At 37.6% G+C, this 19,647-nt stretch overlaps 2 protein-coding genes across 2 annotated transcripts in view; both read right to left on the reverse strand.

The window, feature by feature from the left end:
* Nucleotides 1–13,715: 13,715 nt before the first annotated feature.
* gpr65 (G protein-coupled receptor 65) lies at nt 13,716–16,787 on the reverse strand. Its single transcript, XM_077238152.1, has 2 exons — nt 16,626–16,787; nt 13,716–16,106 (listed from the first exon to the last, which is right to left on the reverse strand). The coding sequence occupies exon 2, from the start codon at nt 16,094–16,096 to the stop codon at nt 15,143–15,145; it is 954 nt and encodes a 317-aa protein (XP_077094267.1). The 5' UTR covers nt 16,097–16,106; nt 16,626–16,787; the 3' UTR covers nt 13,716–15,142.
* Nucleotides 16,788–19,086: 2,299 nt separating this feature from the next.
* Nucleotides 19,087–19,647, reverse strand: part of LOC143746312 (G-protein coupled receptor 4-like) — a 1,583-nt gene continuing 1,022 nt past the window's right edge. Inside the window, exon 1 of the mRNA XM_077238153.1 lies at nt 19,087–19,647. This exon is cut by the window's right edge and continues 1,022 nt beyond it. The gene's annotated coding sequence lies outside the window, so the exon portion shown is untranslated.

The raw sequence follows: 19,647 nt of genomic DNA on the forward strand, positions 1-19,647 counted from the left end.
GATAGATCTGTTTTGTGTTGTTGATTGAAAGTTGGCAAGCTGTAACTTAGTCAAAGTATATGTTTTGTTTTTTCTTGATGGTCCGAGGCTTGGGTTTTGGTCTTGATTTACAATGTAATTCGAATCAGGACGAATTACACAAGTGTAATATTCAAAGTTAAATTCACCCATATGAGTATTAGGAATAGACATGCCATCACTACAAACACAGAAAGTGGTGAGTTGTTGGAAATGTTACTGTTAAGAGTCTGTGAGCTTGTTAAACACTGAACACATGCAGCATTTCATTTGTATACAGTGGAATATATAGTATAATATATATATAATATATATAATATATATATAATATAACCTTTATATATATATATATATAACCTTTATATATATATATATACAGGTCCTTCTCAAAAAATTAGCATATTGTGATAAAGTTCATTATTTTCCATAATGTAATGATAAAAATTAAACTTTCATATATTTTAGATTCATTGCAAACCAACTGAAATATATCAGGTCTTTTATTGTTTTAATACTGATGATTTTGGCATACAGCTCATGAAAACCCAAAATTCCTATCTCAAAAAATTAGCATATTTCATCCGACCAATAAAAGAAGTGTTTTTAATACAAAAAAAGTCAACCTTCAAATAATTATGTTCAGTTATGCACTCAATACTTGGTCGGGAATCCTTTTGCAGAAATGACTGCTTCAATGCGGCGTGGCATGGAGGCAATCAGCCTGTGGCACTGCTGAGGTGTAATGGAGGCCCAGGATGCTTCGATAGCGGCCTTAAGCTCATCCAGAGTGTTGGGTCTCGCGTCTCTCAACTTTCTCTTCACAATATCCCACAGATTCTCTATGGGGTTCAGGTCAGGAGAGTTGGCAGGCCAATTGAGCACAGTAATACCATGGTCAGTAAACCATTTACCAGTGGTTTTGGCACTGTGAGCAGGTGCCAGGTCGTGCTGAAAAATGAAATCTTCATCTCTATAAAGCTTTTCAGCAGATGGAAACATGAAGTGCTCCAAAATCTCCTGATAGCTAGCTGCATTGACCCTGCCCTTGATAAAACACAGTTGACCAACACCAGCAGCTGACATGGCACCCCAGACCATCACTGACTGTGGGTACTTGACACTGGACTTCAGGCATTTTGGCATTTCCTTCTCCCCAGTCTTCCTCCAGACTCTGGCACCTTGATTTCCGAATGACATGCAAAATTTACTTTCATCCGAAAAAAGCACTTTGGACCACTGAGCAACAGTACAGTGCTGCTTCTCTGTAGCCCAGGTCAGGCGCTTCTGCCGCTGTTTCTGGTTCAAAAGTGGCTTGACCTGGGGAATGCGGCACCTGTAGCCCATTTCCTGCACACGCCTGTGCACGGTGGCTGGGAACAGCCTATTTGTGCAGAAATTTCTTTCTGTGTCTTACCCTCTTGTTTTTAAGGGGGCCGAGTAAGGGGCGTGCCATGATTTAGTCAGCTCGTCATGTACCTCGGGGAAGCTGGTCTTTGACGAGGGGTCTGCTGACGCCCCGGCAGAGGGTGTCAATGATGGTGAGGGTGTCAATGATGGCCTTCTGGACAGCAGTCAGGTCGGCAGTCTTACCCATGATTGCGGTTTTGAGTAATGAAACAGGCTGGGAGTTTTAAAAAGCCTCAGGAATCTTTTGCAGGCGTTTAGAGTTAATTAGTTGATTCAGATGATTAGGTTAATAGCTCGTTTAGAGACCCTTTTCAAGATATGCCAATTTTTTGAGATAGGAAATTTTGGGTTTTCATGAGCTGTATGCCAAAATCATCAGTATTAAAACAATAAAAGACCTTAAATATTTCAGTTGGTGTGCAATGAATCTAAAATATATGAAAGTTTAATTTTTATCATTACATTATGGAAAATAATGAACTTTATCACAATATGCTAATTTTTTGAGAAGGACCTATATATATATATACTACGATATATATATACTACGATATATATATATATATATATATATATATATATATATATATATACACTATACTATATATATATAATACGAAGTGAACGTGCTCGAAAGGGAATATATATATATATATTCCCTTTCGAGCACGTTCACTTCGTATTGCGTAGCTATATCTTCTTCACTGATCTCTTGAGCCTTCACCATCGACGAACCCCTGCAGCGGAACGAGCGACCTGATCAGCAGACACGGCACCTTAAACTCAGCACCGCCTTCCCTTGAATCGCCGCTATCCGGCAAAAGAAGTCTTATATCCTTTTTGCTACTTTTGTGGGTTCGTCGTCGCGACACTCTAGAAGCTGAAAGAGCGGAGACGCTAAACTTATTCGCGTCCTCACTAAAGCTACCAAAGGCCTCGACATCGAGTGGTCCCGCCTCAGGAGCCCACCAGAAGCTGTCTCGGTGGGTGGTTTCTGCCGGGGCGTCAGCAGACCCCTCGTAAAAAGACCAGCACCCTGCTTCCCCGAGGTACATGACGAGCTGACTAAATCATGGCACGCTCCTCACTCGGCCCCCTTAAAAACATCAACTTCCGCAACGCTCTCCACTATTGACGGCGCTGAGGAGAAGGGCTACAACACGTTGCTCCCCCTAGAGGGAGCTGTGGCCGCGCATCTCTGGCCGCCAACCCATTCAGCAGCTAGTGTCATCGTTCAAAGCGGGCTCTCGCAGGGCGCTCAGAACATTTCAGAGGGTTTTGGGCCTTATGGCCTCCGCGTCGTCAGTACTCCAACTAGGCCTACTACACGTCCCCTGCAGCGATGGCTGAAACGCTGAGTGCCAGCTCATGCATGGTGCTCCGGTCACTTACGTATCAGGGTGGATCACGAGAAGGAAAGTGGTTTCAACGGATACCTCCAACCTGGGTTCGGGAGCACTGTGCGAGGTCAGGCCAATCTCCGGTCTCTGGTCGAGCCCGGAGAAGTGCGTACATATCAACTGCCTCGAAATAAAAGAGTGGTTCATTTAGCCCTGAAAACCTTCCTCCAAAATCTGGCGGGACTCCACGTCCTGGTCCGCATGGACAACATGTCAGTGGTGTCATATACAAATCCCTCAGATCGGCCTCCAGTGGTGTACCAATCGAAGACTTCTGTGCGGCGGCAGGCTGGTCCTCACCATCCACATTTGTGAGATTCTATAACCTAGAGGTCCTTGCTTTGCAGGCACGGGTACTTTCTATCTAAGGCCTCGGCCCCGAGCCTCTGAAACATTATACCTCAATAAAGGGCCCGACCTTTTGTCCGGTCCTGGGGGGAATTGTGAATTTCAAACTTTACTGTTAACCAGGTAATGGTTCTTGACGAAGTCGCTAGCTAAAATCACGGCATTTTAAAATGGGTTCCACTGCGTATAGCTTTGCAATACGAAGTGAACGTTCTCAAAAGGGAACATACTCGGTTACTAACGTAACCTGGCTTCCCTGAGAGTAGGGAAGTCGATTTAACCTAAATATATGGCGAAACGGTCTGCTTATAGACCATTCTGTCGGGTTTTGACGCGTCCTGGGCGCAAAGCGACCAGATTGGTTTGCCCGTCTCAGCCGCCTCGCCATAGGTTCGTGCAGTTGCTGCAGCACAGCCAATGAGCGAGCTAGACGCTCTGCTCTGTGCTCGCTGTGCAGCTGCAATACGTTTTAAAATAATAGCTTCAATATTCTATGCATAAATTAGTTTGCCACAGGTTTTTTTCTGTCCCATGATGTTAACTTTACCATAGTACAAAGTTGGTGAACTGTACTTTTATATCAAAGGCCTATTGTACCTGGCCAGCTGAATTTGCCACATCATTTGCATATTCCACCATCATTTTATTAATCTTTCCTATGTCATAATTTTCTCCATCTGATGATGAACATGAGTCAGATAAACCACCTGCAAAGCTGTCATGGCCAAACATGGAGTATTTAGTTCCTGCTCTTTAATTTAGCATCTTGGTTTTGTACATTTCCACATGCTATTTTTTGTAGACAAACTGTATAGTGTACAGTAACAGGTGTGAGAAATACATGTTCTTCCTTCAATAGTGTTTAAAGTATAAAATTCTCCCCGTCTATCTTCTAAATACACATTATTAATTTTATTGTGTACTATTCATCCATGCATGTTCAATTATTTTAATTAATTTTAATTAATTATTTAAAAAAAACAGTCCAGAGCGAGAGTAGACAAAAAAGCTTAAATATAGTTTACGTTTGTCACATGCTTCAGTCACTAAATTATTTTCCCAAACATAAATGTTATTTTATTAACTTTACTATTAGCCTATTCTAAAATGTGAAAAATATTTTTTTTGACTGGTAGTGTAGTTATTTTTTTTTAATGCATGCAAATGGTAACAATGTTGTAAGGCAATGACAAGGTTAAGAGAACATGATTACTAGAATGATAAATGATTTTAAACTCTACTTCTGAGTGACAAAGCATTAAGCAATCTTAGATCTGTCATTGTGGAAATGACATTGTGGATTCGTGAGAATCGTGTCTATATTGAGATAAGGGTGGAAAACTATAGGACAGTGAAACTAAATAAGGGGAAATAAATGGGAAGTTAGTCAGTGTGTAAGTTCACAAACTATTATGTTGTTCTGTTCCATGTTTTATTTTACATGTTATTTGAGCCTTTTGCGGTTACTTGACTGGTGCATGCATTAGATACTGAGACTATAATACTTATTTTGTGTATTAAAAATGTAGACCTTCATTGCATTTTGCCATCACTTTTTTTCCCAAACTGCATGTATGCACTTGTTTTTATTGCACTCTTCTAAAAGATTTTGACTTTGAGGCTGAGAACAGCGACTATTAGCAGAACAGCTCAGTGTGTGTGTGTGTGTGTGTGTGTGTGTGTGTGTGTGTGTGTGTGTGTGTGTGTGTGTGTGTGTGTGTGTGTGTGTGTGTGTGTGTGTATGCATGCAGATAAACCTTAATTTGTTCTTCTACTTTTTTCTCTGTCCTCATGCGTGTCATTCTAAATTTAGCCTTCATGACCATACAGCTCTTTTTGTATGAAAGCAGCTTATTCTAGGCAAGAACAGGCACATGAACGTTTGAACGTTTGACTTTGCTTCACTTTGTTTTTACTACCATTCACATCCCTAATGGAGCAGTATCAGACTCACAATCTGAATAGAATCTGAGTATGACAACGTCAGGCTTATGTTAGGTTCCACACAAGCAGAAAACATTGTTCTGTTGATTCTAAGAGCGTGTTTGCCTGTCATTTTAAATGCTTAAGCTCGTTACAAGAGGTTGGATTCTGATTGGCTGTCATTGTTTTTATCGCTCTTCAGCTGTGAAAGTGATTCCAACCATATAGTTTCTCTGTACCTTTATCGTTATAGCTGTGGTGTGGACTGCTATTCTTTAATATTGAGAAAGATTTTTAGAACTATATCTTTATCGTTATCTTTTATAGTTATCATCCTTGGGGTGAACAAGCATTAACAAATGTATTGCTCATTGTTAGTTAATGTTAGGTAATGCAATGCATTTAACCCTCTGTTGCTGATCGCGTGACAATCAAAAATTACTGAATTTTTTTAATTTCAATTAAATCAATGTTCTATATTTTAGTTTGATAATGTTTTTTATTTAAACATTTGTATTTTTAGGTGATGTTATTGTACTAAATTATATTTATGGAATAGTTATGATCCATTTATTACCTGTTAACCACTTTTTGAGCATAGACCTGAAAATGTTGACTTAACTTAAAGGTATAGTTCACCCAAAAATGAAAATTCTGTCAGTAATTACTCACCCTCATGTTGTTCAACCCCGTAAGAGTCCATAGGCTTCTAAGGGATTGACTTTTACCAGCCCCGAAAAGTTATTAAAGACCTCGTTAATATAGTCCAAGTGACTACAGTGGCTCAATCTTAAAGGGCACCTATTATGACCCTTTTTAGAAGATGTAATATTGGTCTCGGTTGTCCCCAGAATGTATTTGTGAAGTTTCAGCACAAAATACCCCACAGTTAATTTATTATAACCATTTGAAAATGTCATTTTTGGGGCCTGTTTTAAAAAGAGCTGTTTTGGTGTGTACCACCTTAAATGTAAATGAGCTGCATATCCCCGCCCAGCCTTTGGATGAGGGCGTAACTTGCTACCTATGGCAATAAACAGTCGGTAGAAGCAGAATGGCTGAAAGTGAGAGACGAGACCCGCTGTTTTGTATGGCATTCAGCCGTACATGTTTGAACCGGAATCAGACCCAGATGATGAAGAGACTCCGGCAGAAGAAACACAAATGAGAATGGACCAGGACGTCTCGGAATGGTTATTTGATACATGTATGTACTTATAGAGTTGTAATCGCACCCCCTTTGCAATTATGGATGTGCAACACACACACAGACACACACAAACTGTGATAACGTTGGCGCAATTTTTTGAAACTACAAACACAAATACTGTGATAACGTTTGCTACGTACAAACGAAATTACATTTATGTGATGTTTCTGCTGCACAATATCCCTCGTTCTACAGCTTCGTGTCGATGTGCTGGCCTTTGTATAAACATAACAATTTTGATGTCTTGTCTTTACAGAAAACATGCACAGTTTTTAATACAATATCTTTAAAAATATATATATTTATAAACGTGTGGTTACACACTATACGAACAAGGTTTGAATTATATACACAGACATCCTACGACGACGACAACAACTTTAGACGCATTTGTTGTTGAATTGGCTGACATCGACTTAAATGACTATTTGCTCAAAAATCATAAAATACACTTACTTCTACTGGAGGTGACGTTGGATCGCGAACAGTAGGCAACGATCCACACTTGAGGGTTAACTTTGAAGCAAGACCTGCTTTGAATTGACCCTCGTTCACAAAACAGTCAGTCAGAAAATGATTCGCGTAAACAAACGTATTTTGGAAGTTTAAGTGGCGCCTTTCCTTCGCAAATAAAATCCATTCACTGCGTTTTCAGTGGATCTGATGTCGGAAGTAAGTGAAAACTACTATGTACATTATTACATCCCACAACAGAACACTTATGTTTATGAACACCGGCTGACGTTGAAACAATGGTGGATGGCGTACAGATCACCGAGGGCGGGGTCTATGCCAAAACCACAGTGTCAATCAAACCACGTCGGTGGGGCTTGCTCAATTCTACGTCACACTGAGCCGAATCTTAGAACTGCTCGTTCTGAGACAGTACTTATGATTTATTGAGATTGTAAAAAAACCACTGGGTGGATTTTTATCGTTCTAGGGTTGCTCAAACACTGCCAACACACATTTATGTTCAAACACCATGTAAAAGTGAATTTTTGCATAATAGGTGCCCTTTAAGTTTATCAAACGACGAGAATACTTTTTGTGCGCAAAAAAAACAAAAATAACGACTTTATTTCAATTATTCATTTCCTTCTCTGTGGGCCTCGAGTCAGTTAGCGTAGTGTGATTGCGTAGAGCTACGTCACATGTAGGTTCACTATTGGTCGACGCTGGTCATGTGTGTGATGCGTGTGACGTACAACACAGAAGCGCTGCGCTGTTACACTAGTGAACTGACTCGAGGCCAACAGAGAAGGAAATGAATAGTTGAAATAAAGTCGTTATTTTTGTTTTTTTTGCGCACAAAAAGTATTCTCGTCGTTTGATAAACTTAAGATTGAGCCACTGTAGTCACTTGGACTATTTTAACGCTGTCTTTAATAACTTTTCGGGGCTGGCAAAAGTCAATCCCTTAGAAGCCTATGGAGTGATCCAGCTCTCAGATTTCATCAAAAATATCTTAATTCGTGTTCCGAAGATGAACGAAGGTCTTACGGGGTTGGAACAACATGAGGGAGAGTAAATACTGACAGAATTTTAGTTTTTGGGTGAAATATCCCTTTAAACTGTTGTAAATCTAAAATGTTTTGGAGCACAGACTGAAGTTTGGTCTTTTTTTAAAGAAGACAATTGGCAGCTTATTGCTTAAGTGATGAAAAATGTTAAAGCGGTGAAACAAAAAAAAAGTTATAGAAGTTTAAGCATATTATTAGGAGAAATTCAAAAAAATGCTATTTTTAAATTTGACATTAATTCTAGATTTTCCAAATCATGTTTTACTCTAAAACTTTGAGAAAGTCAAAGCCATAAATCTAAACAAGTTGTGTTCCAGATATGAGGTTGATATTTAAAAAAATTAGCTTTCAGGAATATTTTATTTTGTCGCAGTACCAAACGTTTCCTCTAAATGAAATTCGTCTCCTATTCATGTGCTCATTTTTGACCATTAACAAGACAAAGGTGACAATTTTTTTTCAGGACCATATAATCTTTTCGAATCATGTCCATGATTTTGTGTGTGTGTGTGTGTGTGTGTGTGTGTTCACATTGCAAGAGCCAAAAACTTGATAAAGTTTTGTACCATCCCGCGAAGGAAAAATAATAATATATATTTTCACTCAGAAATATCAAAAAAATAATTACAAAGTAACACACAGAATGAGAGTAGAAAATCTGAAATGGTATTTTCTTGTAAAACATACTTGAAAAATCTTTGTTTTATATACATCTTCTAAAAATCCTTTTTTACAGTTTTCGATCTCAAGGCGCATGTAGGAACCTGACAGGGTTTCAGTGGCTTATTGATGAATTATAAAGATTCTCTGAAGCATTTTTAACCAGGTTACAGCTCACGGAGGGCGACACAAGGGCATGTGGGTTTTGAAATCGTCTCAAGAGAGGAACTAGGAATCTGATTTACGTCCATCAATAAAAGCACCGCTAGTGAACTCAGGGACACGTTTACAGTCCACTATACAACACAGCGAGCCGAGAGCATCTACCTCATGATCATGTTTCCAACACGGACCTGATCGATGTGGATGGAGGTTTCAAAGTCAGTAGATGCTGATGATGAAGGATTTGGTTTACAGGACGAGAATAAGAAAGCGGAAGATCGTGTTGATATGCGTCATTTTCTTTTTCAGATACGTATCAGTTTGTATTGTGTGTTGAAATTGTATGACAAGACACACTCCAACAACATTGATATAATCAAAATGCTGACCCATGTTAACCACAGTTTTTACACAAAAAAACCCAACGTAGTTATTCATTCTTTTCTTTAGCAAGACTGGAAACTTGCTATTTGCTGCCACTGCCTTTAGTAAAAAAGAGAAAGAAATACAATTAAATAATTTAATAATAATAAATAAATGAGCTGAGCAGAAAAACATATGTTTGGCTTGGTCCTCTCAAAGCTGTGTTGGATTTTCTCCTCAGCAAGCTAAGGTTAAGAGGCCCATCTATCACTGTTTTCCATGTTCATAGAGTTAGTTTCTGGAGTAAATCTGCTATAATCTGTGTTTACATAGCCTGGCTTTTTTTTAAAATGGCGGCTGCTGGTGTTTCGCATGCGTTCGGCCAGTCAGCGTCACTAATGTCACTGGTAGTCCCTAATGTACTGGTTTAGACCCGACTCTGAAGTAGGAGCTAAAAAAGTTCTTCCAAAAGGAGTTCCTAAAACTAAAATTGTTCCTAGTCCCTGCGGTTCAAACACGACAAAATCCGGTACTTCCGCCAATAGTTCTAGGAACTATGAAAAGTAGGGGTATAAGGATTTAAAAAATGGCTTTCTGTAACACAGATTAAGTACAGATTAGTTACGACTGGACTATGGAGTCCTGAACTAAAATAAATCAGATTAAATTAAAACCAACTGTGCTAATCTGAATTAACATGACAGAGGTTGCCTATAAAACATGAAATGAACCAAGAAAATCTTAGAATTGCATGGAACTGAGAAGCAATTCCAAGGAAAACAATGAAATCAGAAAAAGACTGCAATCAAAAAACATTTACTAACGAGAGCAAAATTATTTTTAAGCAAGCTAAATAATCTGTACACACCTGCTATGGAACAAAAGAAAAGAAATGCCGGGAAATCTGTTTCTAATGATTATATATATATATATATATATATATATATATATATATATATATATATATATATATATATATATATCAACGATGTACAACTAGTATCAATGGTGTTCATTGACAACGAATGGTTTTCATTTAACATGAATTAGTCAAATAACTCAATAATTAATGCTGCTTGTTTATTCCTGTGATTTACATAACAAACTTACTATAACATTTCTTTATACATGTGGTGTTGGCAGTCTAGAAGCAATACTAGTTTCAACTAGAGTGCTACCATGGTTGCTTTATTATTGATACAAACCAAATTCTGGGTAGCAGGTCCTCGGTCCGAGCACAGGCTCAACACTTCACCACAATGGTAACCCCCGAAAATACTAACATAGCAGAAACTTTTGAATACCAACATAATAATACAACATTAAACATTAACAAGTCTCTCCGTTTTCTCATCTTGCTAAAAAACAATTCATAAAATATCACTTTATTTTAAAATGTACATTTCAGCCCTGTGCAAAGCATGATTGGAAGTGAATGTCCTGTATGACTGGGTTACTAGATTGAAACATATTTCAAAATGAAAACATTTTGAACCAGAAACTCGATACAATGGCGTTAAAACAAAATTAAATGTTTAAATTATATATTAATATATGCGTGTGTGTGTATCCAAGTAATGCAGGTGTTTTCTTTGAAACACAAAGTTAATCTGAAGTTAAATCTGCCTCCTGGTAGGTTTAATTTAAGCCTCAATTTAGTCCTGGAGTAACTCTAGTCTTCCTCCGGGAAATTAGCTTATTAAACTATGGACAAAACTAAATCTAGGACTATTTAAAGCCATGACAGAGAAAGCAGATTTCTGTTAATCTGGTTTAAAGGGCCATTTTAGTCTAGGACTAGGCTTAATCTTTGTCCGGGAAACCGCCACATTGTCATTATACACACATATTGATGCATTTTTGTATTGCGATATATTGTGACTCGATACATTGTAACACCCCTAATGAAAATGTTCCTCTGGTGCGAAAGCCCCTTGTGTCTGTCATTAATGTTGATAAAACAGCAAAAGTCAGCTTTAATTGTAAGGAATCAGGATTGATAGCCTGTGTATTTAATTCATGCAGGACTAAAAGACTGTCCAGTGTCATTTTACATTTGATTATTTTTTATTCAATTTCTGTAGTAACCTATTTCTGTACCCGAATACTAGTGTTAGACCTATCCTCAATCTCTCTTTATTCTTTATTTTATGAGAAATGTTACAGAGGGGATTGGTCAGAGGGGATTTCCCCCCATTTTCAAAACAAAATTCAGGCCCTGAAAGCTAAAAACTACAGTTACTATGTATACCTTTTTGTATAAATGTACTATTTACAATCATTTAAAACCATAATCAAGTGTAAGAGCAGATCATTTAAAAGGAGAACATTTGTTTAATTTTAGACTGTGGTTTGGCACTTCCTGAATGAACTTCCCCTTTCTGTTGAGGTATGTGTTTGTTTGTTTGAGTGTGTGTTAGGGATGGGACGGTATGAAAATTTCATATCACGATTATAGTGACCGAAATTATCGTGATTATCAATATTATCACGGTTTTGTTAAAACAAGATGAAAGTGTTAAAAAAGAACTGATGCACACACTGAAAACATTTCAACAAGTTTTATATTTGAGAATCAACAAACAACAAATAAAACAAGCAGCTCTATGCACTTTTTAAAGTTAGATTCTGTGGCATTTCCTTCCTTATAATGACCGTCGTCAATCAACATATTATAACAGCGCGCACATACATGTATCACAACGAACGCGCGATCTCATTTCATTCAAATACAACTTGTCATCTTGCGTCTCCGTTTTTGATTGTATTGAAAATGAAATCAGAGTTGATTTATTGTTTACAGAATTTGATAATATTGTTGTGATCATCTTGTCTGGACGAGTTTTGTACGCTGTACAAAATGGATTTAACAGGTAAGAATAGAGACATTAATTTCTATTCAAAATGTCCCCGTATGTGGTAAAAAAAATCGGTGCTATAAGTGTACAATGAATCATACATTATTATCTCTTAAATGTCACTCTTATAGTCTTCTTTGAACTTGTTCGTTTTGGCTCAAAGCCACTTGCTGCGAATTTTTCTTCGCGGAAGCTTCAAGTTTATTTCAAGTGAGTGAGATAAAATATTTCAACTCAAAGCAACATTTTGTGCCCAATTATTTCCCAGACATAGGTTTAGTATTGAGATCAAAGTTAACTTGCCTTGCGTTCGCTACAACAGTGGATGATGGTCACACGACGGCTCGGCAGATTTGAAGTGTTTACCCCTATCGCAGCAACTTTTTTTGCATGTTCTGCAGACAGGGTGACCATCCTCGATTTAGTTTCCCTCAGGTTTTTTGTAAATGCCAAAATATGACCACACCTCAGATTTGGTCCTCTTAAAAGACTGAAAAATCTCCCGAACACGGTCACCGCCTTCCGCCATTCCTTCTCGAATAAAAAAAAAAAAACATTGCGCGCCTGCGTCAGACTGTTGCTGGCTGGACAGGATTTATAGTGAGTTATTAAAATCACGATAATCAAACACAGTTTTAATGATAATTGAATTTTAAACGATATCACTAACCGTCAGTACATTTTATCGTGGTTTATAGTGAAACCGGTAATCGTCCCATCCCTAGTGTGTGTGTGTGTGTGTGTGTGTGTGGCCTGCTGTACCCTATGTTATGGGGACAAAATGTCCTCAAAAAGATGATAATGTTTTTGAAAGTAACTGACAGTGAAACTGACAGAAAGTGACAGTAAAACCTTTTACATGGTTGAACCTTTGAATCATCAAAGAATCATAAAAAAAATCTATCATTGGTTTAATAAATAAATGCAATAAATGCAGCCTTGGTGAGCAGAAGAGACTTCTTTGTTACAAAAATCTTACAGACTCCAAACTTTTGAATGGTAATAGACATAGTGCAATATATAAATTGGTTTGTATGTATGTATTAAATATGACAAAAACAGTACTCATTAGTATAGGAGATTAGTTTAATGGTATTATTGAAAAAGTCAATAATACAATTGAAAAACAATGAAAAAGGCATTGTTGGATGCAATGTTGTATAATAGATAACACTTAAAATAGATTTAACACACTTTAGATGTTTATAAAATTTTGTGCAAAGTATTAGTGAAGACGGGGGAGTACAAATGAAAGTTCACAGGTATTTCTGAGGAAGTGCGTGAAGTACCTACTGAGTTATTTAACAGACAGGAAGTTATGATGAAATGCTGTTCTCTTTTCTCAAAAAAGCAAGAGTTATCGTAAGTTGCTTTGATGTTGACAGACAATTCATAGATCAGTCTCTGTGTTTGAATGTACAGTCAAACCGAAAGTTATTCAGACACCAGATATATATTTTTTTAAATATTGTTTACTAGTGGTTGCAGGACATTATAGTTCATTTATATAAGTGAGGATAGCAAAATAAAGTAAACTGACATATTATACAATTCTTCATACAGTGGACTACCAGTAAAATCTATGAAAATTTGGGACCAAAAATGATTCGGACACTTTGACCTGACCTGAAAACATTTGCCTTGTTTTATAGTGTTTTTTCTTTAATAACTAATGCACCTTTTTACACCGCAGACTGAAGAAAATGAAGCATTGCTTGGTAATTGGTTGAGCTATATTGGTATTATAATTGTGTAGTTAAATTTAACAGCTGACAGTTATTCAACATAATTCATTTGTGAGACAGTCTAACAAAAGGATGGACAAAACCAGTGAAATATCAACTGAGTTTTGTCATATTTTATTACCATTTTCTAAACTAAAGCGAATAAACTGTAATACAGTTTTTTACAATCGCTATGACAATTTTTTCAATAGTTTTAACAAATTTTCTAAACTCTTAACGCACCAACACACCTACAACACACAATTGGCAAAACAGTTAATTTCATGCTCAAAATCACACATTGTAAACTAAACTCCAACACTGATTTTCCAAATACAATAATACACTTGTCACAATAGACTACGTCTACCAAAACACTACAATGTCTCAAAATCAAATTATTTTTCAAAACACTAACATGTGTTCTCGTCCAACAGGAAGATTCAGTCAATCATAGCACAATGTCAAAAAAACGTCAGATGGAATTACAGAAACTGCATTATTTTGTGTGTCAGGTATGCCTTTATACAACAGAGAGTATATTGTGTTGATCATAGATTGTGTTTAACACTGCAGTTTCTTTTGAAGCCTCTCTATATTTTTGTTTTGTTGAGTTTAGGTCTTTTGCTGCAGAAATTCAATCAGCTGTTTCTCAGTAACAATACAATAAAATACAGGGGATATATTTGTGTTTCAATTCACAATATAAACAGCTGTTTACCTTGACTTTAGCCTGTAAGGTTAGGTTTAAAACATGGTGTTATCTGTTCTGACATACAGTGTTAAAGCATTGGTACATTTGCCAGTAAAAATCCATTGTTTTGGTCTTATTTGAGCTTGTGTGTAAAAGAAGTTCAAGCATTTTAAATTTGTGTTAATTGTATGCATTTTGTGTTAAAGCAACAAGAAATGTGTGAATAGTATATCTTACACAGACGGATGTAGTGCTAACCGTGTTAAGAGTTTAGGAAATTTGTTAAAAGCATTGAAAAAAATTGTCATAGCGATTGTAAAAAACTGTAATGTGAGAAATGTTGAAGGTGTCTGAATACATTTTAGTTTGACTGTAAGTCCTCCTTTCATTTCACTCATTTCACATAATGCACCTTTTTACACCGCAGACTGAAGAAAATGAAGCATTGCTTGGTAATTGGTTGACCTATATTGGTATTATAATTGTGTAGTTAAATTTAACAGCTTACAGTTATTCAACATAATTCATTTGTGAGACAGTCTAACAAAAGGACGGACAAAACCAGTGAAATATCAACTGATTTGATAACTTATGAGTTTTGTCATATTTTATTACCATTTTCTAAACTATAGCTAATAAACTGTGATAATGTGAGAAATGTTGAAGGTTTCTGAATACATTTTAGTTTGACTGTATAAGTCCTCCTTTGATTTCACTCCTTGGTTTTCTTTTTTAAAAACAATTATAGCATATATAAACATCAGCTTGATCCAATCACAACTGTAATTCAGATGTACAGTAAATAGAGCTTTTGTGATTTTAATCCATAGCAGTTCCAAGGCTTTGGTTGTTTTACGGTCCCGCCTCTCTTTGTCCCTCTTTCTTCCATATTCTCCTGAAGACGAGTAACAAGTTTGAAGCACTGGCTTGACCCGTTCTGCTCGTGAGGCCGTACAGGAGCGGATCGGCAAGGCAGTTGAGCGTCGAGAGGAAAACGCTGGCCTTATATCCGATGAAGAGCCAGTTGGGATACGGACACTTGTCCAGCACAACCCTCAAAACCATCATGATGTGCACAGGCCCGAAACACAAGTAAAGAGTCAGCAAAATGCCTCCGAGAAGCTTGAACACATGCCGGCGCTCCATTGACCCCACAGTTCGGTTTTTCTTTATGTCCGAACAGATCTGCCAATAACAGAAACCCACCACCAATGCAGGAACGAGGAAACCTACTACAAAACGAGCGACGTTGACCCATTTTTGATGATTTGGCAGAGGAAATAGGTCCAAGCAGATTGAATGATCCTCTTTCTCTATGTAGACACTATCTGGATGCACAGCGATTGCATTGAATACAACGGTAAAAATCCAAGCGGCAATGCTCACGCTGACTGCAATCCTGCGCTTTCTAAACTCGCAAAACTGTAGCGGGTGAACGATGGCTAAGTAGCGATCCACAGCGATGCAGCTCAGAAGTACGGAGCTGGTGTAGAAGTTTGTGAAGAGCAGGAAAACGCACACGACACAGGCGGTCTTTCCGTAAATCCACGTGTCGTGGAGAGCGAACTGAATCCACACGGGCAAACACATGATAAACAAGAGGTCCGAGAGAGCCAGATTAAACAGGTAAACGCCCAGCTCGTTCTTCTGACGGATGAGCCGGTATGACACAAATATGAAGAAGATGTTGGACGGGATGCCGATCAGGATCACAGCCAAGTGCAACGCGAGGAATACCTTCGTTTCTGGATACTCAGATGGGTAGCAGTTGTCAGAATCGTTCAGGCTGGAGTTCGTTACATTCATCTCGAGACAGCTAGTTTATATGAAGAGGGATAAACATCATTATTTGTTATGTGATCGTTTTACCTGACAGAAGGATACCAACTATTAGCTGAACAGTTCAAACAAAATTGTAGTTTATTCAGTATAGTTTGCTCTTTTATATACAAAAGTTAATAGTAAATAAAAAAGTTTAATAGAAATCTTTTGTAACATTCTAAACGTCTTTAATATCACTTTTGATCAATTTAATGCATACTTGTTGAATAAAATTATTATATGATTTGCATTTGTGCTCCACAGAAGAAAGTCATACGAGCGACATGAGGGCGATTAAACAATTAATGACCTTCAGTTTTGAGTGAAACGTCCCTTTTAAGCAGATTTATATACTGACTCAGAACAAAACTGTGTACAATATATACAACAGCCATACAAGAGTTATTATACAATATCTTCACTAGAAATCAACCAACCAAACCTTTGAAAAACACATGCGTTTTAACAGCATCAGAAGCCCATGTGCTGAATATTTTAGATCAAATCGACTCACCATAAGTGCAGCAATTCAGGAATCTGTTTTTATGCCAAAATATATCTGCCAAGATATAAACGAAGGAACTGCACAATGTGCGCATTGCAACAATCTCCTCCACATGGGAGGAAGCAAGAGTGGCAAATATCACTTCCTCGTTCAGCGTTACTTAGTTTAACTGCATTGCACAGGAACCACAAAACACTTGAAGAAGTGGCAGCATCCTGCCTTCCTGAAACATGATTTATCATATTTGTTTACTGTATGTGTCCTTATATATAGCCTAAGTCTATTAGTCACTCATGTTGCTATTCTTGGATTAGGCCGTGTGTCCACCAAAGTGTTTTTTCACGCAGCTGGCGTAAAATTCCAATTGTTTTCAATGGGAGCGCCGCGTTTTTTAAACGCCATGAGCGTAACGAGGCGCTGAGCGAGTATTTAACGCTCAAGCGCTGAGCGCCCGGCGTTTTTTACTGGTCGCCGAGAGTTGAAAAATGTTCAACTTTGGGTAAAACGCTGCGCTCATCACTGTCACTTTTTACACAGCCGTCCAATCACAGTGGAGGAGGGGCGGGACAAATACCACACGACCAACTGTCACAACATTCTTTCTGTACAACGACGTCTACCAGCAGAGCTAACCGAACAAAATGGATGAAAAATAAATTTTTAGTATGAAACAAAATTATCTGCGAAATCAGTTACAAGTAAACTGTGCTGTGGATATTCTGTATCATAGCAACGAATCGTCTCAACTGAAAAACGCAGCGCTGCCAAAACGCTCTCAAGCGCCCACGGCTAGGCGTTTTCAGCAGAGCGTCCAGCGTTTTCAGCCGGCTAAAAACGCTTTGGTGGACACACGGCCTTACTGTTTTTAAGTTTTGATAACTCAACCTGAGTTATGTGTTATCAGTCTGAAAGACTGCAGTACTGGACTTTAAGCTAAAATGTTTGGTCACACTTTATTGTAGGGTCCAATTCTCACTTTTAACTAACTATTAACAACCTTTTGCATGAATAAACTGCTTATTAATAGTTAGGTAGTTTTTAAGGTATGGGGTAGGATTAAAGGATGTAGAAGATGGCCATGCAGAATAAGGCATTAATATGTGCTTTTACCACATATTCACCCTAATCACCATCTTCTTCACTACACTTCCCAGCATCCATCCTGGTTCCCATGCACCTGCACGTCATTCCTCATCACACTCCCCTGCATCTCATCATCACCTCCCCTATAGACGTTATGCGTCAGAGAAACGAGGGCACGGACATTTGTAGAATATTGTCTTTGAACTTCCGTTTTTGCGGTCGCTCTGTATATTTCTATGGCATTGCTGTCGATGAGTAATTGACTGTTCGCAAAGACCCGCCCCCTTTAGCTACTGTTGCTATGTCCGACAAGCTACGCCGTTCTCACGCAGTGAAAAATACATCGCGGAGACACCGACAACCAGGTTACTTTTGAAATGAAACAAAGTATCAACTTTCAAATTTGGTAATTTTTTAAAGAAATTTAAACAATAAATACCGTTTTGTGGCTCTTTAATGTGTCTGACAGATCGCTGTAGAGCCTCAGTTAAAGCTGCTCGTGAACCGATCATCTCTTCCTTCTAGTTCATTTATAGCCTCAAAAAAACATGAATGAACATGTTGTTTTAACTTTAAGACGTCAGTACACTTAGTTTTTCAAGTTCAAATCATCCAATGTTAATCTACTAACTCTCCTGACTGCTTTTTCAGATAAAAATGGCGGATGGCGGATTATGATTGTCCATAAAGTCCCTGCGGAGGGTCAATTAGCTTTTGAAATGGATTTACTTAATGTAAAGTTAACGAAAGTCATGAGGATTGTAATGTTTAAAGCAGATGCCTTAACTAATAATTAATTATTAATAATAATAATAATAATAATAATAATTGGTTGTAGCAAGAACGTGCTACGATTGGTCAGCTCAATATGGCCATTATCAGTATGATAAATTCCCCCTTGTTTGTGTTCTTTGGCTTGGAAGAAAGAGAGTGAAGCAACATTACAATGACACCAATAAATGATACATTTAATTCACTCATCACTTGTTTTGATGACAGTGGTTTTGTGTATCCGCTGAATGCTCGTGCGGAGTCAGACATATCTCCAAAACCACAGACGATGTTTTGATAGTGGATCTATTTCACAGAAGCCTTTTGATTTCTGGAAACAAACACACACACACACACACACACACACACACACACACACACACACACACACACACACACACACACACACACACACACACACACACACACACACACACACACACACACAACAAATGCACAGAAATGCAGCAATCAAGAGTTTGGACACCTGCTCATTTTTATTATGTCTATTTTCCACATCTTAACAGTTCACACGCATATGCACAATTTATATTTGTCCACAAACGATATAAGTAGAAGCCTTTAGGTTTAACCCTGTATCATATTTGATAGACAAATTTCTATCAATATGATCAAAACTTTGCTGAAAATAAAAACCTGTTGCAAACAATGTACTGTGTCGTGTAATTGTACAAACGTCCACCTTCAAGCTCATGGTTCACGTGTTTTTTTTTTTTTTTTGCTGTGAAATCTTTACAGATTTTTATCAAGTAAACATACCAATTTGACTTTGATATTGTTTGTAATATTTCAAGATCAACACTTACTGGACTGAAGCAACTTCATTTGACTTGACTGTTCACACATCATTTATTTATGTTGTTCAATTGTGAGTCTCAAATATGATCATCAGGCTTTTCAAGGAAGGTTTATTTGTTCATCTCTCAATCATCATTGTATTGCATTGCTTTATATGTTTTAAAACTACAGAGATGTGATCATAAAATTAAGCATTTAAATATCATCCTTTTAGTGACGACTGATATGTATATGCAGTCTGTTATTCTGTTACAAAGATCTCATTGATATACATTAAAATATTTAATCTTTTTGTCCATATAAATATCAGCATCTGCACCAAATTCTATATTTTTGCTCAGGTTGAGTCTATGAACTA

The sequence above is a fragment of the Siphateles boraxobius genome, unplaced genomic scaffold (genome assembly GCF_051911475.1).
Source record: "Siphateles boraxobius isolate OS27281-9 unplaced genomic scaffold, OSU_SipBor_1 22, whole genome shotgun sequence".
Lineage (NCBI taxonomy): Eukaryota > Metazoa > Chordata > Actinopteri > Cypriniformes > Leuciscidae > Siphateles > Siphateles boraxobius.

Coding starts and splice junctions, on each gene's coding strand:
- gpr65 (XM_077238152.1), bottom strand. CDS start 16,096: ATGAATGTAACGAACTCCAGCCTGAACGATTCTGACAACTGCTACCCA.